Source organism: Oenanthe melanoleuca, chromosome 25 (genome assembly GCF_029582105.1).
Source record: "Oenanthe melanoleuca isolate GR-GAL-2019-014 chromosome 25, OMel1.0, whole genome shotgun sequence".
Classification (NCBI taxonomy): domain Eukaryota; kingdom Metazoa; phylum Chordata; class Aves; order Passeriformes; family Muscicapidae; genus Oenanthe; species Oenanthe melanoleuca.
This window is the reverse complement of record NC_079358.1, coordinates 7,004,003-7,019,870: the sequence shown is the minus strand read 5'-3', so window position 1 is coordinate 7,019,870 and position 15,868 is coordinate 7,004,003. Positions and strand designations below refer to the sequence as shown.

Here is a 15,868-nt window from a genome sequence, read left to right as displayed (position 1 = left end):
GGGCTGAGGGGATGCATTTTTTCCTGAAAAGGTGATCTGATTTGAGACTTCTCCTGACCGTGTTCCAGCTCAGGGGTGGGACTGTGGGTGATGCAGCTGGCTCACATCTCCAGACAGTAGTTAGCAACCTCACGCTCTGCATTCCTAAGTTCCCCTCCAAGAGCTTGACAACAACTCTCTGATCAGCAAAACTATCCCCAGAGAATCGGCCAAACCCAAGTTTACTAACATGTGCCTCTGTATGCAGGGATTTGGTACCTTGTCATTTGAAGACACTTCTGTCATCAGAGGCTCTCATCCATGAAGAGATCCCATCAGCCTGATGCTCCTCCTGCTTCTGCTGCTGCTCCAGCTTTATTTCATTGTCCCGGCACAACAAGATGCTCAGCAGGTCCACACAGAGATCAACAAGCTGAGGACCCAAAGTTTTACCAAGCTATGAAAACAAAGACATGTTGGAAGTGAAGAAAAGAGGAGGATGGGAGCAGACAGGTAATTATACAGCAGGAATAGGAGTTAACTAAGAACTACTTAGATTACAACCTCTTCTGGGAGAAGGAACCACCTCCCTTAATAGAAACCTGATTCTAAGAGAAGTCTCAGGTTGCCAAATAAATAGTGATAGAATTTCATTTACACATCTATATATTCATTTATACATTATATATATGACATTTGGAGGTACACAGGCCAGTGAATTTTACTCTCTGCAAAGGCTTCCTGGGGAGACCCAGGAGCTGGATTAAAATCTCGAGGTTATTTGCACTCACACTGATCAGCAAGGTAACCCATGCAAAGTAAATCCAAAGCAAATCCTCAATAATAAGAACTGGCATTTGTTTACAAATTACGTGCAGTTTGTACGGTGCTGTGCAGCCTCAGAGACAAGCACAGAAAAAAGAGCTACAGAACTGGAACCTAAGTTTGAACAGCTAAGTCATTGTACCTTCTACATGAAAATAAATCAAACATAACCACAAATATTACAATATTGCTCTTACCCTGCTGAAGTTCTCCACTGTGGATTTCAGGTATAACAGCACATGCTTTACTCCCAACAAAAGCTGGTCAGGTGGGAGCCAGGAAGCCAATTTTGTCTGAACACCACCTTCCAGTAGGGTATTGCTTCCTCTCTCATAGGCTCTCTTAGCAAAGTGGTAAATGCAGAATCCAGGGGCACAGCAGGTTCTTTGCTCACCTCCTCGTGATTTTTAAACTGTTAAAGTGAAAAAAAAAAAATCATAAGAGAAAAAACAGTGATGAATATGAAACAAAAATCTCCTCAGCTCCCCATGTTTTGAGATGAGCTCTGAGCTGAACTCAGGTGGAGTGTAGTAGTGTTCACTGCTGGCCTTGGAGAAAAACTCACCAAACCCAGCCCAGGGGGCCTGTGATCCCCAACCAGCCAGAGGCAACTGCAGGCACTCTGAATGACACATATAATCTGCACAAGGGAAAAAAAAGGATGCAAAGTAGCCACCTACTCATTAGAACTGATTACCTCTTCTAGATATAGAAAGCCATCCACCCAAGTTTTCTTCTTTTGGCACACTCTGTCACAAATTAGAACTGTGTTTGACAATGATCAAATGAGTGTTGATGCCTTTTTTTCTTTCTTTTTTTTTTTTTTTCTCTGAAATCTCACCTAGGTGCTTTATCTTATTAAAAAGGAAAGGGCTGTTTGTTCTAATTGTACTAGAAATAAATCAGGTGGTTGAAGAAATAAGTCAGGTGGTTGCACACCTTGTCTGGCTGTGGTGTCTCCCTTCAGCTCTAGGAATCACGCTTATCAAGGTGTCCTGTTTGCAACACAAGCAGAAAAAGGTACCAAAATTCATCTTGGAACTCATATTTATAGAAAGTGGCTAGATTATTTTTTTAAAGAATCAAAAGATAAAATAACCCAAGTATATTTTTTTTCTGTAACTTTTTCTCCTGCACACAATATAGCTGCACCTCAGAGCAGCTCCACATGCTTTCTCTGTACAGAACTGATGACACTTAGATTGTCTTCTCTAGCAGCTCCTATGACAATTAAAGCTGAATTTGTTCTTGGCCTACACAAAAACAAAACAAAACAAAACAAAAAAAAAAAAAAAACAACCAAAAGAAACAACAACACACCAAACAAACAAAACAACAACAACAACAAAACAAACAAACACAAGCAACACAAAAAAAAAACCCAAACATCCTCAAAAAAACCCCAAAAAATCCCAAAAATATTCCCCAAAATCCCTCAAAAACCCAAAAATAATTCCCCTAAAGAATCCCAAAAATTACCAAAAATATCCATCCAAAAAACACCCAAAACCATGTGGAAGTGGCGGCCAAATGTAAGGAAAAAAAACAAAAAAAAAAACCAAAAAAACCCCAAAAATACCCAAGAAAAAATTCCTAAAAAATCGCCAAAAATTAAAAATAAAAAAAAATCCCAAAGAAAATCCCCCCAAAAATTCCCCAAAAACCCCAAAAAATCCCAAATAATCCTGCAAAAAAAAAAAAAAAAAAAAATCCTCAAAAAAATCCCTACAAAAAATTCCCCAAAAATCCACAAAAAATTCCCCAAAAATATCCCCCCCAAAAAAAAAGAAAAAAAAATTCCCCAAAAAAATCCAAAAATCCCCAAAAAAAATCCCAAAAAAATCCAAACATTACCAAAAACCCCCAAAAATTCGCCCAAAATTACCAAAAGTCTTCTCAGAAAACCCCCCAAAAATCATCTGGAGCTGGTGGCAAAAGGTAAGAAAAAAAAACCCAAAAAACCCCAAAAATTCCCCAAAAATAGCCCCAAAAATTGCAAAACTCAAAAAAAAAAAAAAAAAAAAAAAAAATCCCCCATAAAATCCCCCAACATTTTAAAAAATATCCCCCCAAAAATCAGCTGGAGCTGGCAGCCATAGGGGAGAAAGAACCCCAAAAAAAACCAAAAACCCAAAAAAATTCCCAAAAAAAAATTCCAAAAAAAAAATTACCAAAAACCACCCCCAAAAATTCCCAAAACCCCCCCTAGAAAACACCCCAAAAAAACACCCAAAAAAATCCCCATAACCAGGCAGCCAAAGATGAAAAAAACCCACAAAAACACCCCAAAAAATTCACCAAAAATCCTTAAAAAATATCCCCAAAAATTCCCCAAAAATCCACCAAAAACTACCAAAAATATCCAATAAAAATTCCCAAAGAAATTCCAAAAACCCCTCAAAAATCCCAGAAAATCCCCAAAAAAGTCCAAAAAACCCTCAAAAAAACCCCAAAAAATATCCCATAAATATCCCCAAAATTCCCAAAAACCCGAAAAAAATTCCCTAAAATCCCAAAACGATTCCCAAAAAATTTCCCCAAAGTACCCCAAAAATTTCCAAAAAAAATCCAAAAATTACCAAAACCCCCACAAAATTACCAATAATCCTGAAAAAAAATTTCCCAAAAAAATCCCCCAAAATTACCAAAAATATTCCCTCAAAAAACTCCAAAAATTAGCTGGACCAGGGGCCAAAGTGAGAAAAATACCCCAAAAAACCAGCCAGAAACACCCCAAAAATATCCCCAAGAATTATTAAAAACGGCTCAAAATGATGCCCCTTTCACGCCACTGGTAGAAATGGCACAATACCAAAAAAACCTGTACCTGTTCCGTTTTCAGACTGAAGCAACAGGATATTCCTGGCTTCTAGTGCAGCAGGGAAGGGAAAGGTTTGGGTAATCCGTCTTCATTTAAAGATTTCTTCATGAAAGCCATCACTGCCCTCGACCGGGACATCCACCACAGCCAGGGCATCTAAAATAGGAAGAAAAAAAAAATCTAAGCAGAGGATCCAGACTAGCAGGAAAAAACAGCAGAGGTAGAATGCACCACTCCGAGAATACAAGGCATCTTTTTAATTGATCACAAACCCTGGCAGCGCGGAGCGGCGGGTTGGGAGGCGCCGGGGCCGGGTTCCCTCAGCGCGGGGAAATCACGCACCGCCCTCCGCGCACGGCGGCGGCACGGGAGCCCCGGCAGCAGCCCGGAGAGCAGCGGCAGCGCCGACGCGCGCCCCAGCGCCCCCCGATGCCGCCGGGTGCCCGAGCCCCCACACTCCGCCCGCCGACGGGAGCGGCGGCACCGCCGGCACCCGAACCTGGAAGCGCTGTCACGTTAGCGCCCGCACAGTCAGCGGACCGGGCTCGCCACGGCCCCGCACGTCATCGGGTCGGCCCCCCCGCATCACAGCCGCGGGCCCGCCCCCCTTGTCACAGTGACGGCCACGCCCCCGGAGTCCCAGCCGCGGATCCGCCCTCGCATCACGTCAAGGCCCCGCCCCTCGCGGCACAGCGATGGCCATGTTAATGCCTGCCGATCGACTGCTCGGCCGATCGACTCTTGATGCCTGCCGATCGACTGCTCGCGAGATCGACTAGCGATGCCTGCCGATCGATGTCGGCGATCGACTAGCGAGCCTGCCGATCGATGCTCGGCGATCGACTAGCGATGCCGCCAGATCGATCGCTCGGCGATCGACTCGTGATGCCTGCCGATCGATCTCTCTCGGCTCGATTGCTCAGGCCCAGAGCAATGCACCCTAAAACCGATCCCCGCCCCTTGGGCTTTGTAACTGCCTGGGGTGTCACGTGGCCCCGTCCCCGTTTTTAAAGGGGTTTTGGGGTTGTTTTGGGGGGTTTTAAGGTTGCTTTAGGGTATTTTGATGGGATTTTTTTAAAGTTTTTATTGGATTTTTAATTTTTTTTTTTAATTTTGGGGTTTTTAGGGGGTCTGGGGTTTAGCCCAGCGCTGACCCTGTCCCTCTTCGTTCCATCCCCGGGGACGCTCCCCCGGCCCCGCCCCTGCCCGCCCCAGCCCTGGCTGCGCACCCGCCGCTAACGCCGCCTTGTGGGCACAGCGCGGTACTGCAGCCGCTGCCGAGCAGCCCCTCTCCCCTCCTCACCCGATTGCCGCTGCCAAAACCCAGCCTAAGGCTGAGCTCCCTATCCCCTCAATCTCTGCAAGGAATCGGATTTCTCAATCCGGCAGGGCAGCAATGCTGTTCTCCTCGCCGGAGATCCGGATTGCAGCGGCGCCCCGCCTTCGCTGCCCGGATGGAGCGGGGAGCGGGGGGTGTGTGTGAATAGAGGGGAGGGTGACGCCGAGTTCGGGCTGCGAGAGCGGCCGCGGCTGCGAGCGTGGGAAGGGCGGCAGTGCTGCCGCCTTGTGGGCACAGCTGGTACTGCAGCCGCCGCCGCTCCGGCGCCCTGGCAGCGCTGACGTCCTGTGGGCACAGCGCGGTGCTGCGCGCGTGCCCTTCCGATGATGGGAGCGAGCGTGCCGGGACGCTGCCCTGTAGGACTGCCGCCACGCTGCGGATGCGCTTGCGGCAGGAGCCCGGCCGAGACAAGCATCCCCGCCCGTGCCTGCCGCCGCTCGAGCGTCGGCCGGAGCTCTTTTCGGCGTCGTTGCCGGATTCAGGCAGGCGAATTAGAAATTGAGATGGTGAGGGGCGTTACGGGTACCACAACAAAGATGGCAGCCGGGCCGGAAGTGGCCTCTGCCAGTAGTAAAGATGGAAGCAGAGAAGGGCGGAAGTGACGTCTTGCCACTCTCAAGATGGCGGCTCGGCCGGTACGGCCTGACCTTCTATATATGGCGGCAGAAAGGGCGGGGAAAATGAAGGACCCCAGTGTGTTTTGGGGGCTGCCTGCGCGCGACGCCGACAGCGATCGCCGCGGCGCGATTTTCTGCGGCGTTTCCGAGAGAGTGCGGACACGGGCTGTGGGCTCAGCGGCGCCGCGGGCGCGCGGGAGTAGGGCAGGCGCCGACAGGCGGCTGCGGGCGCCTTTCTCTGCTTCGGGGTCCTGTCCTGCCGGGGGCGGTACCGAAGGCGGTACCGGGGGCGGTACCAAGGGCGGAACCAGGGGCGGTACCAAGGGCGGCACCGACGGCGGTACCGGGCGGGGATCCAGGTGCGGGGCCGTGAGGTGATCCAGGGGCGGGGCCGGGCCCGGCACAGGTGCGCGGGGTCTCGTGTGGGCTGCGCGGGGCGTGGCCGAGGTGATTGAACTCCAGGTAATTGGCTCGGCCGCCATTTGCCCGGGCTGAGCTCGCTGCGGACAGTGGCTGCGTTGAGCTCCGCGCACAGGGACTGGTTGGATTTCTGCTTTCCCTCCTCTCAAACCCTCTACCCCTCCTTCCTCCTCCTCGTGTTCCCCTTCTTTTTCTCCCTTTCTTGCCTTTCTCTCTCCTCCTCAAACCGACCCTTTCCCCGCCCCTTTCGGCCTCTCCTCCTCTTTCTCTCTCTACCTTTCCCCCTCCTCCCCGTGTTCCTTTTCTTTTCTTTCTCCCCCCCGCCAACCTGTGCCCCCCATTCTCCCTCTCCTGTCCCTACCCCGCTCCCCTCTCCTGTTCCCCTCCTGGGTCCCCCGTCCCTCTCCCCCCCCGGCCTTTCCCTCCCCGTCCCGCTTCCCTCCGCAGCCCGAGCCCTCCCTGCTCCTCTCATCCCTGTGTCCCTCCTTCTCCCCTGGCTGTTTCCCGCTGTTCCTTCCATCCGCCCCCCATCCCTATACACACCCTACCCTACCCTGTTCTATTCCTTTCTTCTCCTGCTCCTGCTTCTACCCTTCCTTCCCCCCAACCCTGGGCCCCCCCATTCCCTCTCCCTGCTCCCATTCCCCTCATTCAATCCTCCCTCCTTCCTTCCCCACCCTCCCATTCCCTTCCCACCACACTTGTCCCTGTTCCCTCTCCCTGCTCCCGTTCCCCCCCCCCCCCCCCACAATTCCGCCTCCCCTCCTTCCTCCACTCTCCCATTCCCCCCCCCCCAGCGCCCCTTCCCCTGTCCCCGCTGCCCCGCACACCCCGGCGCCCCCCGCCCTCGGTCCTTGGTCACCCACCCCGACCGCCCCGTCTGCCCCCCATTCCCATCCTCCGTGCCCGCTTTTCCTCTTTCCCCCGCCCCGCGGGGTTCGGGACGCCGCATAATAAAGGCCGGAGAGCCCGAGCGGCTGGAGCCGGCCGGGCGCGGGGCCGCCGTGCCAGCCCTGGAGCCCCAAATCCCGGCGCTCCCGGTGCCCCCGTCCCGCGGAGGCCCCGCAGCCCTGAGCGCGGAGCAGCGCCCGGCTCCCCGTTCCCGTGCGCGCACAGCCCCGGGGCTGCTGCCCGCGCACCCCTGCGGAACGAGCGGGGCTGGGCGCGGGAGGAGCCGCTCGGCGGGGCCGGGCACGGTTCCGCTCGGGCTGTTTCTCATTCACCTGCCAGATGGGATGCTCCCCCTCTCCCTTGCTTTGCAACTCCAAAAAGCTCTGCAATGGCAAAACCTCTTTTATTAAAACTCGGTTGCGGCTTTTCCCCTTTGCTTCCAGGTCACAGGATATACTGGGATTGAGAGGGTTCCTAAAATCCGACTCTCGAGGACACGGCCCGTGGGAGAATTGAACTCACAACCTTGGCACTACCTGGACTGTGCTCCGACTGACTGAGCCCTCTGCATCTCAGGTATGAAACTCCCAAGGATGGGAATCATTGGCTCCAGCAAGGAAACTGCAGCTCCTTCTATTCTGCTAAAGCAGCTTTACACACCAGCCCCTGCCACGGCTGTAGGGTAGAACTGGCTGGCAGCTGGCATGACAGCACCGCATCTTCCCATCCCCTGATTTTCCTGCCCTTTCCAGGATTTACCCAGCAGCTGTAGATTTGCTCTTGCCATGTCTCTTTGTAGGGAGAAGTGAGCAGGACAGGTTCTGAGGCTTCCCTTGCTGCGTGGCCTGAGTTCTTCTGGAGAGTGGCAGGTGGCATTTCCTGCAGGTGAGTGTTGCCCAAATGAAGCAGCTGCTGAAACTGGGGTTGGTTTTGTGGCCCAGAGCTGCACAGAGGCCTCAGTGCCTCCCTCAGTGCCAGCAATGCTCCTTGATGTTTCTGTGTGTCCCAGCTGCGAGGGGCAGGACGAGGCCAGGAGTCCCCAAAAGGCATCCAGCACCTCTTGTCCTTGGGCCCTCGGGGCAGGGGCTGTGCCTGCAGCGTCCTGCCCGTGCCGAGCACACGGCCCGGGATGGGCGCTGGGCGCCCGGCCGGCGCTGGCACGGACACGGCTCAAGGGCTGCCCGTGGCTCCCGGGCCAGGGGCTGCTCTGAGCAGGCTCCTGGAGATGCTCAGCCTGGATACAGGCCACTGACAGCCCAAAAGCAGCCCAAGGAGCAGCTGGCGTGTCCTGGTGATGGCGGCACGGGCTGTGCAGAGGGGCTCAGACAGCAATTCCTGGTTCCAGCCTCCCAGAGCTCCCAGGCAGCTGCCAGGTATGTCCTGTCCACCCCAATTCCTTCCCTTCCCTTCCCTTCCCTTCCCTTCCCTTCCCTTCCTTCCTTCCCTTCTCTGTTACTTCCCTTCCCTTCCCTTCCCTTCCCTTCCCTTCCCTTTCCCTTCCCTTCCCTTCCCTTCCCTTCCCTTCCCTTCCCGCCTGAGGCCTCGTTCAGCAGCAGCAGCACTGAAGCCAAGGCAGTCTTCCCTCACAGCTATTAAATGCCAACCGACAGCCTGCAGAGATGCCTTCAAATCAAAGGTTCAGGTGGGATGAAGTTTTGTTTGGACGAAGGTGGGAGTTTCCAGGGAGCCAGCTGGAAGTGCAGAAGGGATGGAAAGCTTTCCCAGGTGGGTCCCACTGGAGGTGTGCTGAAGGCAGGGATGTGCACCCTTTGCTGAGGGAAAAGAACTTGCTGAGGCTCTGAAAGGAGCTGAGCTGCTGCAGGGAGAGATGTCCTCCCGTGGGCACGGGGAGCTGCCTTGGCACGGGACGGGAGCGCCCCCGGCCCTGCCTTCTCCTGCTTGAAAATATCACCTGGAGCCCCGGCTCAGGGGGGCTAAATCAGCTGACTCCAGGCAGCTCTGTCAGCTGCCCCCAGGGACATGGGTGGGGCTGGGGGATGAGGGCTTTAAATAGCCAGTTGTTTGGAGCAGATGCCTGTCCCTGTCCCGATGCTGCTGAGCTTCCTTGGACGCTCTGCCCGTTCCTGGCACAGCTGGCGTTCAAGGGGCAGCTCTGCACGGGAATATCCACCCTCCAGGAGGCACTGTGAGGTTATGACATTACATATGAGCATTACTGTAGCCAGCCCAGAGCGGAGGTTTGTTTTAGAAAGAAAATTCTTGGACTCTGCAAAAGTGAAAGCTCAGTTTCTACAAAAACCATCTGGTTGTGGCATTGCACGCTCCAGACACTCTTCTCTCCTTGCCTGAGCAAAAGGTTTTATCTCCTGTACTAAATCAGGAGAAGCACAAAGACAGAATTCCACATTCACCAAGCATTAAATAAGGGCTTCAAAAGAAAAATCAGGGCAGCAGTAACTCTTAAGAGCACTTGGCTTCAAACAGGCAAGCCTCAGAACAGCTGTTCACCTTTAGTGCTGCAGAGGTACTTCCAAGACAGTCACTAGAGGTCAGACATCTAGGTCTTATCGCCTTTATTTGTGGTGTGAAGATTGCCAGCCCTTAAGGCCAGCAGGGCCTCCTGCATCAGGCAGGGCTCAGTGGTGCCTTTACCTGCGGAAGGTCGGCTGAATCCATACAGGTCTCTGTACTGCAAATGCACATGAACCAGTGGAAGAAAGCTCTCCATGTGCTTCCTCAGGTACTTCCCAGTGGCACTGCCAGACACCAGAGCTCCAACTGCAGCAGGTGAGTCCTGGAGTGCTGGATCAGCATGGCCACAATGGCCAGGGAGGTGAGTGAGCACTGGGCAAGGCAGTGAGCCTGCACCTCAACACCACCTGTGAGAGCAAGGACTGGCTCACTCTGGAGAGCCTGAAGGAAAACTCGCTCCAAATCTCTTCTGGCCGATGCTGACATCAATTTCCCCAAAGCCTTAATGTGCTCTGTGGACAGCAGAAGTTCTCCTTGCTGGGGCTGTCTTTGGTGGCTGTCTGTAAAGAGCTGCACCAAAGTTTGTCCATAGAAGCTTAACTGCTTCCCTATTTTAGGGGATTTTTTCAGATTTCTGAGAAGCCAAGCCCATCTCAGGAAGTTGCAGCATGGTTAAAGTGATCTCCTTCAGCTGAGCTGCAGTCATGTACATGTGCAGCTCCTCCAGAGCCTGCAGCTGGTGAGACTTCCTGGGATAGACCTGGCTTTGGTCCTTCCCCCCAGTCTGCAGCTCTTCCAGGACACTTTTGGTGATGGCTTTGAAATACTTGGACAAGACGTGTCTGTGATCTCTCGTTTTCAGCAGCTGGAGCACCCCAGAATGGAGGTGAGCTGACAGGAGCTTCACAGTGACAGGGTTCAGACCAGGCTGAGGAATAGAGCGCAGCTCCAACGCCAGGAACCAGCTCTCCAGTGCAGGATGTCTGAAAATCAAGGTGAGTGCATCCTCCAGGGTCTGTAACAAACAGAGGTAACAGCATGACTGAATGGATAATCACAGTGCAGGGTAAAAAATAAACTCATTCATCTGCCTATTTTCCACATTTTATCAGTTACAATTATTGAACATGAAACTGTCTACTAGCTGACCAGAGGATAAAAAATATTAATGAATTACAAGCACATAAATATCATTCTCTCAACATTTATGCTGTGGGATTTATGCTGTTATACTGAACACTCTGGACGTGTCTAAGCTCGTCTGCAGAGAAGAACTGAGTATTCTGGGGTTCATCAACACACTCTAATCTCCACAAATTCACAGAACAGATGAAAGGAGAAAAAATTCCCTCCTCAGGTACATAATTTTCAATAAGGCTTTACACAGGGCTGAGGGGATGCATTTTTTCCTGAAAAGGTGATCTGATTTGAGACTTCTCCTGACCGTGTTCCAGCTCAGGGGTGGGACTGTGGGTGATGCAGCTGGCTCACATCTCCAGACAGTAGTTTAGCAACCTCACGCTCTGCATTCCTAAGTTCCCCTCCAAGAGCTTGACAACAACTCTCTGATCAGCAAAACTATTCCCCAGAGAATCGGCCAAACCCAAGTTTACTAACATGTGCCTCTGTATGCAGGGATTTGGTACCTTGTCATTTGAAGACACTTCTGTCATCAGAGGCTCCTCATCCATGAAGAGATCCCATCAGCCTGATGCTCCTCCTGCTTCTGCTGCTGCTCCAGCTTTATTTCATTGTCCCGGCACAACAAGATGCTCAGCAGGTCCACACAGAGATCAACAAGCTGAGGACCCAAAGTTTTACCAAGCTATGAAAACAAAGACATGTTGGAAGTGAAGAAAAGAGGAGGATGGGAGCAGACAGGTAATTATACAGCAGGAATAGGAGTTAACTAAGAACTACTTAGATTACAACCTCTTCTGGGAGAAGGAACCACCTCCCTTAATAGAAACCTGATTCTAAGAGAAGTCTCAGGTTGCCAAATAAATAGTGATAGAATTTCATTTACACATCTATATATGTTCATTTATACATTATATATATGACATTTGGAGGTACACAGGCCAGTGAATTTTACTCTCTGCAAAGGCTTCCTGGGGAGACCCAGGAGCTGGATTAAAATCTCGAGGTTATTTGCACTCACACTGATCAGCAAGGTAACCCATGCAAAGTAAATCCAAAGCAAATCCTCAATAATAAGAACTGGCATTTGTTTACAAATTACGTGCAGTTTTGTACGGTGCTGTGCAGCCTCAGAGACAAGCACAGAAAAAAGAGCTACAGAACTGGAACCTAAGTTTGAACAGCTAAGTCATTTGTACCTTCTACATGAAAATAAATCAAACATAACCACAATATTATTACAATATTGCTCTTACCCTGCTGAAGTTCTCCACTGTGGATTTCAGGTATAACAGCACATGCTTTACTCCCAACAAAAGCTGGTCAGGTGGGAGCCAGGAAGCCAATTTTGTCTGAACACCACCTTCCAGTAGGGTATTGCTTCCTCTCTCATAGGCTCTCTTTAGCAAAGTGGTAAATGCAGAATCCAGGGGCACAGCAGGTTCTTTGCTCACCTCCTCGTGATTTTTAAACTGTTTAAAGTGAAAAAAAAAAAATCATAAGAGAAAAACAGTGATGAATATGAAACAAAAATCTCCTCAGCTCCCCATGTTTTGAGATGAGCTCTGAGCTGAACTCAGGTGGAGTGTAGTAGTGTTCACTGCTGGCCTTGGAGAAAAACTCACCAAACCCAGCCCAGGGGGCCTGTGATCCCCAACCCAGCCAGAGGCAACTGCAGGCACTCTGAACTGACACATATAATCTGCACAAGGGAAAAAAAAGGATGCAAAGTAGCCACCTACTCATTAGAACTGATTACCTCTTCTAGATATAGAAAGCCATCCACCCAAGTTTTCTTCTTTTGGCACACTCTGTCACAAATTATAACTGTGTTTGACAATGATCAAATGAGTGTTGATGCCTTTTTTTCTTTCTTTTTTTTTTTTTTTTCCTCTGAAATCTCACCTAGGTGCTTTATCTTTATTAAAAAGGAAAGGGCTGTTTGTTCTAATTGTACTAGAAATAAATCAGGTGGTTGAAGAAATAAGTCAGGTGGTTGCACACCTTGTCTGGCTGTGGTGTCTCCCTTCAGCTCTAGGAATCACGCTTATCAAGGTGTCCTGTTTGCAACACAAGCAGAAAAAGGTACCAAAATTCATCTTGGAACTCATATTTATAGAAAGTGGCTAGATTATTTTTTTTAAAGAATCAAAAGATAAAATAACCCAAGTATATTTTTTTTTCTGTAACTTTTTCTCCCTGCACACAATATAGCTGCACCTCAGAGCAGCTCCACATTGCTTTCTCTGTACAGAACTGATGACACTTAGATTGTCTTCTCTAGCAGCTCCTATGACAATTAAAGCTGAATTTGTTTCTTGGCCTACACAAAAACAAAACAAAACAAAACAAAAAAAAAAAAAACAACCAAAAGAAACAACAACACACCAAACAAACAAAACAACAACAACAACAAAACAAACAAACACAAGCAACACAAAAATCCCCAAACATCCTCAAAAAAAGCCCCAAAAAATCCCAAAAATATTCCCCAAAATCCCCCAAAAACCCAAAAATAATTCCCCTAAAGAATCCCCAAAAATTACCAAAAATATCCATCCAAAAAACACCCAAAACCATGTGGAAGTGGCGGCCAAATGTAAGGAAAAAACAAAAAAAAAAAAACCAAAAAAACCCCCAAAAATACCCAAGAAAAAATTCCTAAAAAATCGCCAAAAATTAAAAATAAAAAAAATCCCAAAGAAAATCCCCCCAAAAATTCCCAAAAACCCCCAAAAAATCCCAAATAATCCTGCAAAAAAAAAAAAAAAAAAATCCTCAAAAAAATCCCTACAAAAATTCCCCAAAAATCCACAAAAAATTCCCCAAAAATATCCCCCCCAAAAAAAAGAAAAAAAATTCCCCAAAAAAATCCAAAAATCCCCAAAAAAATCCCAAAAAAATCCCAAACATTACCAAAAACCCCCAAAAATTCGCCAAAATTACCAAAAGTCTTCTCAGAAAACCCCCCAAAAATCATCTGGAGCTGGTGGCAAAAGGTAAGAAAAAAAACCCCAAAAAACCCCCAAAAATTCCCCAAAAATATCCCCAAAAATTGCAAAACTCAAAAAAAAAAAAAAAAAAAATCCCCCCATAAAATCCCCCAACATTTTAAAAAATATCCCCCCAAAAATCAGCTGGAGCTGGCAGCCATAGGGGAGAAAGAACCCCAAAAAACTACCCAAAAACTCCAAAAAAATTCCCAAAAAAACCCTAAAATTACCAAAACCCCCCCAAAAATTCCCAAAACCCCCCCTAGAAACACCCCAAAAAAAACACCCAAAAAATCCCCATAACCAGGCAGCCAAAGATGAAAAAAACCCACAAAAACACCCCAAAAATATCACCAAAAATCCTTAAAAAATATCCCCAAAAATTCCCCAAAAAATCACAAAACTACCAAAAATATCCCAATAAAAATTCCCAAAGAAATTCCAAAAACCCCTCAAAAATCCCAGAAAATCCCCAAAAAAGTCCCAAAAAACCCTCAAAAACCCCAAAAAATATCCCCATAAATATCCCCCAAAAATTCCCAAAAACCCGAAAAAAAATTCCCTAAAATCCCAAAACGATTCCCAAAAAAATCCCAAAAATTACCAAAACCCCCCACAAAATTACCAATAATCCTGAAAAAAATTTCCCAAAAAAATCCCCCAAAATTACCAAAAATATTCCCTCAAAAAACTCCAAAAATTAGCTGGACCAGGTGGCCAAAGTGAGAAAAATACCCCAAAAAACCAGCCAGAAACACCCCAAAAATATCCCCAAGAATTATTAAAAACGGCTCAAAATGATGCCCCTTTCACGCCACTGGTAGAAATGGCACAATACCAAAAAAACCTGTACCTGTTCCGTTTTCAGACTGAAGCAACAGGATATTCCTGGCTTCTAGTGCAGCAGGGAAGGGAAAGGTTTGGGTAATCCCGTCTTCATTTAAAGATTTCTTCATGAAAGCCATCACTGCCCTCAACCGGGACATCCACCACAGCCAGGGCATCTAAAATAGGAAGAAAAAAAAAATCTAAGCAGAGGATCCAGACTAGCAGGAAAAACAGCAGAGGTAGAATGCACCACTCCGAGAATACAAGGCATCTTTTTAATTGATCACAAACTCCCTGGCAGCGCCGGAGCGGCGGGTTCGGGAGGCGCCGGGGCCGGTTCCCCTCAGCGCGGGGAAATCCCCGCACCGCCCTCCCGCGCACGGCCGGCGGCACGGGAGCCCCGGCAGCAGCCCGGAGCAGCAGCGGCAGCGCCGCGCGGCCCCAGCGCCCGCCCCGATGCCGCCGGGTGCCCGAGCCCCACACTCCGCCCGCCGAGGGAGCGGCGGCACCGCCGGCACCCGAACCGGAAGCGCTGTCACGTTAGCGCCCGCACGTCAGCGGCCCGGGCTCCGCCCACGGCCCCGCACGTCATCGGGTCGGCCCCCCCGCATCACAGCCGCGGGCCCGCCCCCCTTGTCACAGTGACGGCCACGCCCCCGGAGTCCCAGCCGCGGATCCGCCCCTCGCATCACAGTCAAGGCCCCGCCCCTCGCGGCACAGCGATGGCCATGTTAATGCCTGCCGATCGACTGCTCGGCGATCGACTCGCGATGCCTGCGATCGATGCTCGGCGATCGACTAGCGATGCCTGCCGATCGATGCTCGGCGATCGACTAGCGATGCCTCGATCGACTGCTCGGCGATCGACTAGCGATGCCTGCGATCGATCGCTCGGCGATCGACTCTCGTGATGCCTGCCGATCGATCTCTCTCGGCTCGATTGCTCAGGCCCAGAGCAATGCACCCTAAACCGATCCCCGCCCCTTGGGCTTTGTAACTGCCTGGGGTGTCACGTGGCCCCGTCCCCCGTTTTTAAAGGGGTTTTGGGGTGTTTTGGGGGGTTTTAAGGTTGCTTTAGGGTATTTTGATGGGATTTTTTAAAGTTTTTATTGGATTTTTAATTTTTTTTTTTTAATTTTGGGGGTTCTGGGGGTTTAGCCCAGCGCTGACCCTGTCCCTCTTCGTTCCATCCCCTGGGACGCTCCCCCGGCCCCGCCCCTGCCCCGCCCCAGCCCTGGCTGCGCACCCGCCGCTAACGCCGCCTTGTGGGCACAGCGCGGTACTGCAGCCGCTGCCGAGCAGCTCCCCTCTCCCCTCCTCACCCGATTGCCGCTGCCAAAACCCAGCCTAAGGCTGAGCTCCCTATCCCCTCAATCTCTGCAAGGAATCGGATTTCTCAATCCGGCAGGGCAGCAATGCTGTTCTCCTCGCCGGAGATCCGGATTGCAGCGGCGCCCCCGCCTTCGCTGCCCGGATGGAGCGGGGAGCGGGGGGTGTGTGTGAATAGAGGGGAGGGTGACGCCGAGTTCGGGCTGCGAGAGCGGCCGCGGCTGCGAGCGTGGGAAGGGCGGCAGTGCTGCCG

The 15,868-nt window shown here is 50.4% G+C and overlaps 1 protein-coding gene and 2 long non-coding RNA genes across 5 annotated transcripts; 1 reads left to right on the top strand and 2 right to left on the bottom strand.

Moving 5' to 3' along the window:
* Window positions 1-276: 276 nt before the first annotated feature.
* On the bottom strand, window positions 277-3,716 carry LOC130262967 (uncharacterized). Its single transcript, XR_008842212.1, has 3 exons — window positions 3,632-3,716; window positions 1,002-1,216; window positions 277-436 (listed from the first exon to the last, which is right to left on the bottom strand). It is a non-coding gene; the product is annotated as an uncharacterized LOC130262967 (long non-coding RNA).
* A 6,222-nt stretch (window positions 3,717-9,938) lies between these two features.
* LOC130262884 (nucleolar pre-ribosomal-associated protein 1-like) lies at window positions 9,939-14,832 on the bottom strand. Of its 2 annotated transcripts, XR_008842166.1 has the most exons (4): window positions 14,312-14,832; window positions 11,722-11,937; window positions 10,972-11,150; window positions 10,254-10,340 (listed from the first exon to the last, which is right to left on the bottom strand). XR_008842166.1 is itself a non-coding variant. In XM_056510387.1 (2 exons), exons 1-2 carry the CDS (start codon window positions 11,014-11,016, stop codon window positions 9,939-9,941), a joined length of 447 nt encoding a protein of 148 aa, XP_056366362.1. In that variant the 5' UTR covers window positions 11,017-11,061. The 2 variants fall into 2 exon arrangements, 1 of the variants encoding a protein (XP_056366362.1); XM_056510387.1 differs by lacking the exons at window positions 11,722-11,937; window positions 14,312-14,832 and having other exon boundaries at window positions 9,939-10,340; window positions 10,972-11,061.
* Window positions 10,231-12,525, top strand: LOC130262948 (uncharacterized). 2 transcript variants are annotated; one of them, XR_008842178.1, is made up of 3 exons: window positions 10,231-10,320; window positions 10,961-11,206; window positions 12,375-12,525. It is a non-coding gene; the product is annotated as an uncharacterized LOC130262948 (long non-coding RNA). The 2 variants fall into 2 exon arrangements; XR_008842177.1 differs by lacking the exon at window positions 12,375-12,525 and having other exon boundaries at window positions 10,961-11,346.
* Window positions 14,833-15,868: the final 1,036 nt, after the last annotated feature.